At 45.6% G+C, this 14,548-nt stretch overlaps 1 protein-coding gene across 1 annotated transcript; it reads right to left on the minus strand.

Annotated features, from left to right (window-relative positions):
- Positions 1-4,793: 4,793 nt before the first annotated feature.
- Positions 4,794-10,780, minus strand: LOC138083417 (phospholipase A and acyltransferase 3-like). Its single transcript, XM_068977308.1, has 4 exons — positions 10,720-10,780; positions 10,518-10,661; positions 4,895-5,163; positions 4,794-4,823 (listed from the first exon to the last, which is right to left on the minus strand). The coding sequence occupies exons 1-4, from the start codon at positions 10,778-10,780 to the stop codon at positions 4,794-4,796; spliced, it is 504 nt and encodes a 167-aa protein (XP_068833409.1).
- Positions 10,781-14,548: the final 3,768 nt, after the last annotated feature.

A 14,548-nucleotide genomic window follows, 5' to 3' on the forward strand; every position in this document is an offset into this window, starting at 1 on the left:
CAAAATTCTAGCAATCAGAATCCAACAACACATTAAAAAGATCATAGATCATGACCAAGTGGGCTTTATCCCAGGGATGCAAGGATTCTTCAACATCTGCAAATCAATCAATGTAATACACCACATTAACAAATTGAAAAATAAATCATATGATTATCTCAATAGATGCAGAGAAAGCCTTTGACAAAATTCAACATCCATTTATGATAAAAGCTCCCCAGAAAGCAGGACTAGAAGGAACATACCTCAACATAATAATAGCTGTATATGACAAACCACAGCAAACGTTATCCTCAATGATGAAAAATTGAAAGCATTTCCCCTAAAGTCAGGAACAAGACAAGGGTGCCCACTTTCATCACTACTATTCAACATAGTTTTGGAAGTTTTGGCCACAGCAATCAGAGCAGAAAAAGAAATAAAAGGAATCCAAATTGGAAAAGCAGAAGTAAAACTCTCACTGTTTGCAGATGACATGATCCTCTACATAGAAAAGCCTAAAGACTCCACCAGGAACTTAGTAGAGCTAATCAATGAATATAGTAAGGTTGCAGGATATAAAATCAACACACAGAAATCCCTTGCATTCCTATACACTAGTAATGAGGAAATAGAAAGAGAAGTTAAGGAAACAATTCCATTCACCATTGCAGTGAAAAGAATAAAATACTTAGGAATATATCTACCTAAAGAAACTAAAGACCTATATATAGAAAACTATAAAACACTGGTGAAAGAAATCAAAGAGGACACTAATAGATGGAGAAATATACCACGTTCATGGATCAGAAGAATCAATATAGTGAACATGAGTATACTAGCCAAAGCAATCTACAGATTCAATGCAATCCCTATCAAGCTACCAGCGGTATTTTTCACAGAGCTAGAACAAATACTTTCACAATTGATATGGAAATACAAAAAACCTTGAATAGCCAAAGCAATCTTGAGAAAGAAGAATGGAACTGGAGGCATCAACCTGCCTGACTTCAGGCTCTACTACAAAGCCACAGTCATCAAGACAGTATGGTACTGGCACAAAGACAGAAATATAGATCAGTTCAGTTCAGTGGCTCAGTCGTGTCCGACTCTTCGCGACCCCATGAATAGCAGCAAGCCAGGCCTCCCTGTCCATCACCAACTCACGGAGTTCACTCAGACTCATGTCCATTGAGTCAGTGATGCCATCCAGCCATCTCATCCTCTGTCATCCCCTTCCCCTGACCCGAATCTCTCCTAGCATCAGAGTCTTTTAAAATGAGTCCGCTCTTCACATGAGGTGGCCTAAGTATGGGAGTTGCAGCTTCAGCATCATTCCCTCCAAAGAAATCCCAGGGCTGACCTTCAGAATGTACTGGCTGGATCTCCTTGCAGTCCAAGGGACTCTCAAGAGTCTTCTCCAACACCACAGTTCAAAAGCATCATTTCTTTGGCTCTCAGCTGTCTTCACAGTCCAATACTTAAATTCATACATGGCCACTGGAAAAACGATAGCCTTGACTAGACAGACCTTTGTTGGCAAAGTAATGTATCTGCTTCTGAATATGCTCTCTAGGTTGGTCATCACTTTCCTTCCAAGAAGTAAGCGTCTTTTAATTTCATGGCTGCAGTCACCATCTGCAGTAATTTTGGAGCCCCAAAAAATAAAGTCCGACACCATTTCCACTGTTTCCCCATCTATTTGCCATGAAGTGATGGGACCAGATGCCATGACCTTCGTTTTTCGAATATTGAGCTTTAAGCCCATTTTTCACTCTCCTCTTTCACTTTCATCAAGAGGCTTTTTAGTTCCTCTTCACTTTCTGCCATAAAGGTGATGTCATCTGCCTATCTGAGATTATTGATATTTCTCCCGGCCATCTTGATTCCAGCTTGTGCTTCTTCCAGCCCAGCATTTTCATGATGTACTCTGCATATAAGTTAAATAAGCAGGGTGACAATATACAGCCTTGATGTACTGCTTTTCCTATTTGGAACGAGTCTGTAGTTCCATGTCCATTTATAACTGTTGCTTCCTGACCTTCATACAGATTTCTCAAGAGGCAGGCCAGGTGGTCTGGTATTCTCATCTCTTTCAGAATTTTCCACAGTTTATTGTGATCCACACAGCCAAACGTTTTGGCATAGTCAATAAAGCCGAAATAGATGTTTTTCTGGAACTCTCTTGCTTTTTCGATGATCCAGCAGATGTTGGCAATTTGATCTCTGGTTTCTTTGCCTTTCTAAAACCAGCTTGAACACAATGGAACACCATAGAAAGCCCAGAGGTAAATCCACGCACCTGTGGACACCGTATCTTTGACAAAGGAGGCAAGAGTATACAATAGATTAAAGACAATCTCTTTAACAAGTGGTGCTGGGAAAACAATGCAAAGAATGCAAACAATAAAAGAATGCAACTAGAACACTAACACCATACACAAAAATAAACTCAAAATGGATTAAAGATCTAAATGTAAGACCAGAAACTATAAAACTCCTAGAGGAGAACAGGCAAAACACTCTCCAACTTACATCACAGCAGGATCCTCTATGACCCACCTCCCAGAATACTGGAAATAAAAGCAAAAATAAATAAATGGGGCCTAATTAAAATTAAAAGCTTCTGGGCAACAGAGGAAACTATAAGCAAGGTGAAAAGACAGCCTTCAGAATGGGAGAAAATAATAGCAAACGAAGCAACTGACAAACAACTAATCTCAAAAATATACAAGCAACTCCTGCAGCCCAATTCCAGAAAAATAAATGACCCAATCAAAAAATGGGCCAAAGAACTAAATAGACATTTCTCCAAAGAAGACATACAGATGGCTAACAAACACATGAAAAGATGCTCAACATCACTCATTATCAGAGAAAGGCAAATCAAAACCAGAATGAGGTACCATTTCACGCCAGTCAGAATGGCTGCGACCCAAAAGTCTACAAGCAATAAATGCTGGAGAGGGTGTGGAGGAAAGGGAACCCTCTTACCCTGTTGGTGGGAATGCAAACTAGTACAGCCACTATGGAGAACAGTGTGGAGATTCCTTAGAAAATTGGAAATAGAACTGCCATACGACCCAGCAATCCCACTGCTGGGCATACACACTGAGGAAGCCAGAATTGAAAGAGACACGTGTACCCCAATGTTCATTGCAGCACTGTTTATAATAGCCAGGACATGGAAGCAACCTAGATGTCCATCAGCAGATGAATGGATAAGAAAGCAGCGGTACATACACACAATGGACTATTACTCAGCCATTAAAAAGAATACATTTGAATCAGTTGTAATGAGGTGGATGAAACTGGAGCCTATTATACAGAGTGAAGTAAGCCAGAAAGAAAAACACCAATACAGTACACTAACGCATATATATGGATTTCAGAAAGATGGTAACGATAACCCTGTATGCGAGACAGCAAAAGAGACACAAATGTACAGAACAGTCTTTTGGACTCTGTGGGAGAGGGAGAGGGTGGGATGATTTGGGAGAATGGCATTGAAACATGTTAAATATCGTCTATGACACGAATTGCCAGTCCAGGTTCAATGCATGATACTGGATGCTTGGGGTTGATGCACTGAGATGACCCAGAGGGACGGTACGGGCAGGGAGGTGGGAGGGGGATTCAGGATGGGGAACATGTGTGTACCCGTGGTTGATTCATGTTGATGTATGACAAAACCAATACAATATTGTAAAGTAATTATCTTCCAATTAAAATAAATAAATTTATATTAAAAAATAAATCAAGTGGGAGGGTAAATTGAAAAATCATTCAGACATATGGGATCTCAAAAAATATCTTTTTCCATGCATCCTTTTTTAGGAAGCTGCTGAAGGAGTTTCCACCACAAGAAATGTGTAAACCAAGACAGGGCTTCCCAGGTTATTCATTGGTAAAGAATCCACCTACCAAAGCAGGAGACATGGGTTTGGTCCCTAGATTGGGAAGATCCTCTGGAGAAGGAGATGGAAGTCCTCCTCCAGTATTCTTGCCTGGGAAATCTCATGGGCAGAGGAGCCGGGAGGGCTAAAGTCCATGGTGTCGGAAAAGTGTCAGACACAATTTAATTATTCAACAATAACAACAAACCAAGAAAGAGGACATGAGATATGGAAGATGGTGCTCTGATGCAGGAGACAATAGAGGGAAATCTTTCTAGAATAACAGCAAGAGGAGCTCCCAAGACATTAACTGTACCCAGTGTAAAGAGTAACTGGTAGGCAGAAAAATAGTCCCCAAAGATGTCTAGGTCTTAATTCCATAATATGTCCTCATTCCTAATACTCATAAATACATTATGCTTCATGGAGAGAGAGAATTAAAATTGCAGATAGAATTAAGGTTGCTAATCAATTTACTTCAGAATAGAAAGATTATTCTGGATTTCCAGGTAAGCCCAATATAATCACAAAGTTTCTGATGGAAGCAGGAAGGAGTAGAGTCAGTATCATAGTAATGCAATGGGAGAGAGACTCAACCAGCCATTTCCAACTTTGGAGATGAAGGGGAGCCACAAGCCAAGGAATGCAGGCAGCCTCTTGAAGCTGGAAAAGACTAGAAGACAGGGTCTGTGAGAGCCTCTAGAAGAGAACACAGCCTTGGTGACACCTTGATTTTAGCCCAGTGAGACCTGTTTCAGACTTCTGACCTCCTGAACTATAAGACAATACATTTGTGTTGTGTTAAGCCACTGAATTTCTGGCCATGTGTTACAGCAGCCACAGGTACTCATAAAGCAATCAATTCAAGTTCGAGCCTGGCATGTAGAGTGAACTGTTGTCACCATTATCCTACATATCTTAAGGCAACTTCTGGGGGTTGTGGCCTAGCTGAGTAAGAGAAACAGCAGAGAAATAAGAAACTAAGAGACCATGGAGCTAGGGACACACTGAGGACCCACCTGGTCGCTGCGGTGGACCCCATAGCGCAGCTCATTGACGAAATGCTCGCAGTTCTGGCTGGTCACACTGTAGCACATCACCTGGCCCACCAGCTTCTCCGCCTCCTGGACGATTTTGCTGGGAGGGAGTGGCTTGTACTTGTTATCGTGCTTGTTGTTGACCTTGTATCCATCTTTCCCAATCACGTCACACAGCCGCTCTTTCTTTACTATGGCCCTGTTGGCCACTGCATTCATGATACCGGATCCACCAGCTCCCGAGATTCCGCCTGTGGATTCAGGATGAGGAACATGATTGGTCCTGGGCCCGCCCCCAGCCTAGCATCCGCCACATCCACAAGGGGATGAGCAGATGAGTCAGCGTCAGAGCTATGTAGCTTTGGATAAGACCCTTGTGGTCTCTGGTCCCTGGTTTTCTTATCTGAAATAAAGAGGAGTAAAATCCTATTATTTGCTGTGATTTTTTTCTTTAAAATAGAGAAGCTGGCCTTGTACACCCTGTGACACTTCAGTGGCCCTCTTGATTGTGCAATATGGGCCCTGAGCACACCCACTTCCCTAGGGGAATAGAGTGTGAATTTTTTTGTGATCCTGCCAAGGCTCCACTTCCCTGACACACACAAAGCTGATTACTGCAGAAAAGTTGAATGGGTTTGCAGAAGGGGATTCCATCTTTCTGGGAACAAAGGGACCAAAACCCCACAGCTGTTCCCAGAGGAGTGACACCAGGGAGGTCAAGGAAGGGCATATTCGCACAGCCCTGGTCAATGCTGAGGGGCTGGATTGTGCAACAGATTTCCAGGAGTGAAACTGCCTTGAAGAAAGGGATTTGGGGCCAATACAGGGGACAGGATGATGTGGAGCAAAAGCTGGTGCCCACACAGAGATCTCTCTTGAGGTCACCAGCTTATATCATGTAAGGTGGGTATGATGACTGAAAACTGGGCTTGCATTAAAAGGGTGGGCCCCAGGGAACATCACAGAGGAGACTCATGTCCCCCAGAGAGCCTCTGTGGCCTTGCCATGATCAAGAACCCCAAGGTCTCTCCCAGTAGGGGAAGCATCCCATTACACGGGGCAGGACCCATATTGCACTGTGATGCCACATGACAGCAACAAGCAATGGTCAGAGGGTCTGATCAGAGTGAAGGTCCTGTTCTGCTTGGCTTTCTAAAGAGGACTGAACCCCTCTGCCCTGAGAACAACTCTGAGGTTTAGAAATCATGGAATTCAGATTTCCTCCTAGTAGGGCAGGAGGTGCTTAATGGATTCAGTGAGGTAAATAGAAGATGATGCTGTGTTTGAGCCCCGAGTCTATTGAAAGGGTCAGCGTGGGGACTGGGTCAGGGGAGCTCTGGAGACTCATCCACCTTCAGCCCCTTGACAGGCAGGTAGGAGGCTGGGACTGGGGAGAGGCAAGCAAGGTGCCTGGGGCACAGAATTTCAGGAGGTTCCAGCTCCAGAGGTGCAAGTTCAGAGTCAACACCCAACAGTGAGGGCTTCCTCATACTCCACACGCTGGGTGCCACCCTAGTGAGAGTGAGCACAGGCTCAGAGGCAGAAGCAATGGGTGCTGATTCTGGTTCCATCACTGCATGGTCTTCACATGTCACTTAACTTAGCTGAGCCAATGCTGGGAATCCACAAAGACAAGCTAAGATGGATTCATGAACACACATCAAGTTAGGAATTTAAGGCTCGTTTTAAAGGAATTATTTTTGTTTTTAAAGTTAGTCATGAGAGACTATTTTCCTGGGCTCCAAATCACTGTGGATGGTGACTGCAGCCATGAAATTAAAAGACAGTTGCTCTTTGGAAGAAAAGCTATGAAAAACCTAGACAGCATATTAAAAAGCAGAGACATTACTTTACTGACAAAGATCCACGTAGTCCTGTATGGATGTGAGGGCTGGACAATAAGAAAGGCTGAGTGCCAAAGAATTGATGCTTTTGCACTTGGTGTTGGAGAAGACCCTTGAGAATTCCCTGGACTGCAAGGAGATGAAACCAGTCAATCCTAAAGGAAATCAATCCTGAATATTCACTGGAAGGACTGATGTTAAAGCTGAAGCTCCAATATTTTGGCCACCTGGCTCAAAGATCTGACTCATTGGAAAAGACCCTGATGCTGGGGAAGACTGAAGGCAGGAGAAGGGGATGACAGAGGATGAGACGGATGGATGGTATCATGGACACAATGGACATAAATTAGAGCCAACTCTGGGAGATGGTGAAGGACAGGGAAGCCTTGTATGCTGCAGTCCATGGGGTCACAATGAGTTGGACATGACTGAGCAACTGAACAACAACATTAAAGAAAATACCATTAAACATTTGGAGAAAGGGCAGATGAATATGGCTAATAATCAATGACTGAAATTTGGGGAACCTCAGACTTCACAGCAGAGCATCAGGTTTAAAGGCAGGTGATAGAGTCAGAGCCAGGGTTTGAGTCCCACCACTGCAACTTTCTGCTATATGACTGTGGACAGGTTGCTTAACTTCTCTGATTCCCCAGTTCCTTGTAGAACAGGTCCAATAAGTTCCACCTGTGCCTACATCTGTGGATGAAGAGCTGCAAGGATTTAAGAAACGGATTAGGTAAGGTGCCTCCCCCAGTGCCTGGAACAGGGTTAGAGCCCAGCAAGTGTTCGCTCTCATTAGTACTGGGTTGTTCTCTAAGTTTCCTTCCAGCTCTGACTTCCACCACTTTCTCAGTAGTATGAGGTCAGTCCCCCTTGCCTCACCTATTTCACAAGATTCCTGTGAAGCTCCAATGAGAAGATGCAGATAGAAGCATCTTTTCCCTTTAAGGAGCATTGCTCACCCAGTGATGGGTGTCACACTATCCACCCAGATCCCTGTCATGCCTTCCCTGTCTCCTGTCCAACAGTTACACCCACTCAGCACAGTCAGTCAATACTGAGGCCCTACTATGTGCCAGGCCTTGTCTAAGGTGCTGAAGCCCTCCATGAACTTGACAGCGTACCTGTCCTCAATTAGTATACACTCTAGTGAACGCACACTGACAGTGTACAAATAGAAAAAATAAGATACTTTCAGGTTTTGCAAAGGCTGTGGGGAAGATTAAGTGAAGTCACATAGGAGAGGATGACCAGGGAAGGCTGCCCTCGCTCAGGCTGGGGAGGGCCACGCCCAGGAATGGGCATTTGAGTTGAGACTTGAATGCTGAAAGGGAGGCAGCTGTGCTGAGAGCCAGGAAAGAGCATCACAAGCAGAAGGGAGACAAAAGCAAGGACCTCAGGAAGGAAGGCTGCAAGGAGGCCAGTGAGGTCTGGAGACCCAAGAGGAGAGAAGAAGAAGAGGAAGATCAGATAGGGCGCCTGGGCCAGACCATGCCAGGTTCAGAGGCCACAGCACAGATTTGAAACTTTTTCTATACGTGACGGAAATGCCAGTTGAAATTTTAAGGAGAGGAGTGACATAATCAGATTTATATTTTAGAATGATCATGCTGGCTGCCCAGTGAAGGAAGGACTGACAATCGTGGACAAGGGGCAGAGAGACCAAGCAGAACTGCAGTAGCATAAGGGGAGAGAGCATGGTGTCTTACCCCAGGCACATCAGTGGAGATGCTGAGAAATGATCAGATTGTGGGTCTGCTTTGGAGGTAAAGCCAATAGGATTTCCTGATGGATTAGATAGAGGGTGAAAATGATCAAGGATGATCTGTAGACTTTGGTCTAAGCAACTGAATGGTGTTGTCGTCTGGAGCCCTCCATCTGAGGAGTGTCAAGTTCAACATGCCAGTTAGACACCTAAGTGAAGATGCCAAGTAGTCAAGAGGGTATGCAAGTGTGAAGCTGAGCAGGATCAAGCCTAAGTTAAGGTTGTGGTCTTAGGGAGACATCGACAAGTAGAAGGTATTAGAATCCAGGGCACAGGTGAGGGAGGAGTGAAAATGAGAGATATGGGAGAGAGGAGGAAGCCACCCAGCCCCCTCCCACAGGGGGCCACAAGGAAGGGCCTAGTGGGAAAGGAAGAAAGGCAGTGCCAGGGGAAGCATAGAGAGAGGTCGCTCGTACGAAATGCTGCAGAGAAGCAAGGAGGCTGGAACAAGGATATTGATGAAGCCTTGATAAGAGCTGTTCCATGAAGGGTGTAAATACCCCCTGGTGGAACAGAAGAGAGAATGGGAAGTAAGGAGCTAGCAATGGCCATGGCAGACAAGAGATCTACCGCATGGGAAGTTGGTTAGAGAGAATGTGTGGTCAAGGGAGTCTTGTTTAACAGTGGAAGCTATTCCAAGGGTTTCAAAGCCAAGAGGAACAACACAGAAGGCAGGGGGAAATTTGAGGGTAAAATGCTTATGAAAGTAAGAGGAGGAGTCCAGGGCCCTAGTCCAACCCAGGGGCTGGCTTTATAAATAAGGGCAAAGGCAGATTCTGTGGATGTCGAGATTGGTGGTTTGGTTGATCAGGGTGGGGACAGTGACTTCTACCCTGGTTACTTTGATTTCTCTGTAAATGCAGCATGAGGTCACTGATTTTGCTACCATCCTAGGTCAGCATAAAACACACCCAAGAATGTCCACAGCAGCTGCACACAGAGCAGCTTACACCTGGAAACATCCAATGCCAATCAGCAGAAGAGTGGTTAACAAATTGAGGGATTCCCATTGTCTGAGGATACACAGCAGTGGAGAAGTAAGAACAGCATGGGGGACTTCACGGGGCCAGTGAAAGAGCTGGACCCAAGAGTTGCCCTGAAGTTCTAGAATAGGCAAAGAAAGCAGGAGGACCTAGAGGAGTGGCTGCCTCTCAGGAGGGAGAGAGGGTCCTGAAGAGGCATGAGGGGCTCTTAAGAGCCATGGAAATGTTCTAGGCCTTGATCTGTTCATCGTCACATGGATGGATACGTTTTAAAAAAGTCATTGACTCTACACTTGATTGGAAAAGACTCTGATGCTGGGAGGGAAGGGGGCAGGAAGAGAAGGGGATGACAGACGATGAGATGGCTGGATGGCATCACTGACTCGATGGGCGTGCGTTTGAGTGAACTCTGGGAGATGGTGATGGACAGGGAGGCCTGGCATGCTGCAATTCATGGGGATGCAAAGAGTCAGACACGACTGAGCAACTGAACTGAAGTGAACTGATACACTTGACTATATTGTGCACTTTGCTGCATTTAGGTTTGTCCACGGTTAAATAATTTAGGAAAATGGAGTGGGATTCCTCACAACACTACCCCAAGTTAAGAATTCTCAGCCTTAGTTTACAGATGAGGAAACTGAGGTTGGAGAATGAAACATGAACCACAGTCACCTCTGCTGCCCAAACACCTGTGCACTTTCCAAGTGATTTATTTAATTAAGATTCAACTTAAAAGTTGAATGCATTTGATTCAAGGTCATAATATATAAAATGCATTATAGTAGAACTGCCCCGTTGGAATCCCACCTCAATCTCTCTGCATACCCCTTGGGTTCCAAAGAGCAGAGTTTGAAAACCATGGCCCTACACCAAGATGTCTTCTGTAGCACTCAGGAACTAACTGCCAGTTGTGGAGCAAGAAGAATGTTTGGGTCCCTGGGTACCCACAGCTCCCCCATCCCCTCTGCTTCCAGCCTCAGCACAGTGGAGGCCAATGGTGCCCTTACCTGAGGGTACCAGGTGGACCACATATCCGCTGCCAACGTAGATAGCCCAGTGAGTGAAGGGTCGCCGGGGAATCTCAATCAGGTCTCCAAGCTGGGGTTCAGGCTGCAAAACCAAGAAGAAGGCTGTTAGAGGTGATGGGAGAGCTGGGAACCAAGGAGGGGTCTCAGCCCAGTGGGAGCAGCTCATCAGCCTTCATCTCACAGCTCTCCTCGATGTCCTCCCGATCCCACCTGGTCATACTGGTGTCCAGCCCACTTGACATGTCTGCCAGGCACTATGGGCCTGCCCACCTGTCATCAATACTTGCAAAGTGCACACCTTGCTGGGACTTCTACCTTATTATTACTCTTTCTAGTATATTATTTACTGAATGCTTACTCTGAGCCAAGGACTCTGCTGACCAGTTTTACAGGAATAGTTCAATAAATTCACACAACCCGCCTATGAGGTGGGCACTGTTGCAAACGCCGTGTGTTGAAAGAAGAAATCAAGGCTCAGAGATGGAAATGAGATTTTGCAAAACTGCACAGCCCCTGAGTGATGTGAGCAGGACTCAGTGCTAGGCCGCCTGATTCCCAGTCCATCATCTTGACCAACACAGTGACCGTCAGGTGCCAGGATCCAGCCCCTGCAGGATCCAGGGGTACCATCAGCTGAGACAGTGTTGGCGAATGAATGAATGAGAGAGGAAAAAATAGAAGCTGATATTCCTTGGTTTACACAGAAAGCCAATAAAGCCCCAGACAAGGGACTTGCTCTGTTCATGGAGGCTTCACTCCTTTCGCTGGAGTGAAGATGCAGAGCCCCTCTAGTTGCAATGAAGATGCAGAATGCCTTCTCGATCGGGTCTTAGAAGCCCGGACAAGAAAGTGAATGCAGAGAGCCTCTGTGCTCCAGGGATTAGCCTGAAAAGGAGAGGGTGGTAGAAGGAGAAAGGGAGAAAGAATGATTGACACGCTGACCAAGATTTGGTGAGCGAGGCCCATAACTTTATTTTCAAAAGGAACTTTTGTACCTTGACTTGTACATAGAGGGAAATGAAAGATGCAAAGTCATACAGAGTCAGCCCAAACATTACATCTGTTTTGTCCTTATTGAAACCAGGATTTTTTATGCATACCTTTCCCATAAACAATGTTGTGTACATTATCTTCTGGCCTTGGAGGCCTGTGGACATTTTATGACCCTCTTTTGACAAAGGCTGCTCAACCAGAAAACTTATTTTCCCTTGAAGTGTTTTTTCTTTATATTTCTAATCTATGTCAGCCTCAGAAAGTATTAAACAGAGTTACATTCTCACAGAGCAAAGATGCAGTGAGTTACAACAAAGAAAGAACCAATTAGCTCAAAGGTCTGATGTGGTTAATTCCAAGGCTACTTCTTGTTTTTCTTACATTCCAACTATGTTAACTAATGCACTCCCAGGTGCACAGTAGATAAGAGATACGGGAACTTAGCAGCAAGCATTGGAACAATGCGTTCTTTTCAACAATGAAATCCTACACCAGCACTATTCTAATAGTTTTTAACTCTTTGAATGGCTCTATATTTTTAGAATGTTTTAGGCTTTCCATGCCTCTCACAGCTGGGAGGCTGTGAATAATCACATGTGTAGCTGCAAGAGTCTGGATAAACCTGTCAGAGAAGCTAGAGAGCCATCAGAGGGGTTTGATTTGAAGTATTCCGCTCATGCCCAAGAGACTTATCAACTAGCCCTAAGTTGATTTTTTCCAGAGAAAGGTGGTCGGGGATAGCCCCCTGTTAATGTCAGAAGAGTTGGTGAAAGGCACAAAATAGTAAGACAGACAGATTCTGGTTTTGGGGTAGATGCTCGAGCAGGTCCGAGGAGTCCCTCGAATCCTGATCTGCCTTTGCCTGTCAGGTCTTCTCCGCATGACCTTTGTCATGGGTGGGATCTCCCGTGGTGGCTCCCAGGAGTCAGGCAAGCACATGGGTTATCTGACTAGAGCTGCCCACCTGGGAGACCTGCAGAGGCCGCCAAATTTGGGGGCGGGGGGCGCGGTATTCCACAGACACTCCCCTCCCTGACCCAGACCTGGCAGACAGATGGAGTCAGCCTCTGGCAGTAATGTCCCCCTGGCTGCTCATCAAGAGGGTAAGACTGCATGCATGCACGTGTGACAAGCAAAGAAAACTCTCTCTGCACTGTGCTCACTCCTCTACTTCTGACACTGGATGTGTGGGTTTCCCACACTAAGCAGTTCAATCCTCGGTGCACACTGACTGGGCGTCCCACAGTTTAACTCAGTTCTGACACTCACGGCCCAGAGACAGCGCAGACCCCACAGGCTTACTCCCAGAGACTGAGCTTCAGATGCCAGGTGCAAGTTGAAGTTGATACCTGCGCTCTGAACAACTGGCTGTTAATTGACAGTTTCCACAGACCCCTTCCTTGGGTTCAGTGGATTGCTGGAACAGCTCATAGAACTCAGGAAAACAGTTTACTTGCTAGAACACCCGTTTACTAGAAAATATGCAACTCAGAAATTCAGGGGGCAAGCTGTGAGGCGGTGGGGTGGGGGTGGGGGTGGGGATTCAGAGCATCCTTGCCCACTCCAAGGAACTCTGCTCTCCAGCACCTCCATGCTCTCACCAACACCCCAGTTTAGCAGTTTTATGGAGGCTTTATTATATGGGTTCAGATTAACGCTACTTCCAGCTCTTTGATCACCCGGTTGGTTGAAAGGGGCTTCTTCTGAATGATGAAATACATTCCTCCCTCCCCCACTGCTCAGGAATTATTCAGGTTTTAGAAACTCTGTGGCAGGAACCTGGGACCAAGACTAAATATACATTTCTCATTACATCGCAGTGGGAGTGTGTGGGAGTGAGAGTGTGCATGCCTGCTCAGGGGAAGGTGGGAAGGATGCTGAAACGCTCCTCAGAGCCCCACCCTGTAATGAGAGCAGTGGCCCAGAGCCTAAGAGCACTCAGGAGAGCTTCAAGATCACCGTTATTCAATGTACTGAGGTCCCAGTACCAGACACTGTGCTAAGTGCTGCAGGTGGGGGCACTCCGATCTGGACTTCCCTCATCCAAACCAATCATAAATCTCTTTGGGACACCTGGAGACAGAGCTCCTCAAAGGTTGTTCCAGCCCTCTGTCTTTTCCCACTGACCCCTTGCTGTTTGGGGACAGACCGATAGGGGCCTGCCCACATCCCACCTCCAAACTCTGGCCTGACTGAGAGATTCCATCAAAGATGAGTCGGGAGTGTGGACTCCCCTAGGATAGCAATGATGGGCAGTGGGAATAGCCCATCACCACTCTACAGTGGCTGTGAAGCAGGGTCAAGGGCAGTTCATTTCTATTTATAGAAGCACTAAAAACTGCCAAGAAGCATCCCATGTGGCAGGAAAAATGTCTTTTTTTGCTGGAACTTTACAGACAAATCATGCTGTCTTACTGCAGTAAGTATAATTTATCTTCCTACAAGAAGTCACCCGACCTTACTGAGAACCGATTTCAGAACACTGGACAATGGTCACAATTTATGAATCTCATTTGTTTTCCAGAATAGAAGAAAAAAAAAAGTACATTAATTGTTGGATGAGAGTTAGGAGGTTGTCAGGGATCCCCAGTGGAGAAGGAAGTAACAACTCACTCCAGTTATTTTTGCCTGGAGAATCCTATGGACAGAGGAGTCTGACAGGCTACTGCTCATCGGGTTGCAAAGAGTCAGACACAACTGAGCGACTGAGCACACGGATCCCCAAAGGGGAATTTAACTGGGCTTTTCCATGAATAATCCAGAATGTAAAGGCAAGGCAGAGACCCAGCCCTCAAGGAGTTTATGGATTAGAAAAGAGACGTTTTGGAAAACAGTAAGTACAAAGCTAATGGAGGTGATGGAATTCCAGTTCTATTTCTGCTTTATTGACTATGCCAAAGCTGTTGACTGTGTGAGTCACAATAAACTGTGGAAAATTCTGAAAGAGATGGGAATACCAGACCACCTGACCTGCTTCTTGAGAAACCTATATGCAGGTCAGGAAGCAATAGTTAGAA

Source organism: Capricornis sumatraensis, chromosome 8 (assembly GCF_032405125.1).
Source record: "Capricornis sumatraensis isolate serow.1 chromosome 8, serow.2, whole genome shotgun sequence".
Taxonomy (NCBI): Eukaryota; Metazoa; Chordata; class Mammalia; order Artiodactyla; family Bovidae; genus Capricornis; species Capricornis sumatraensis.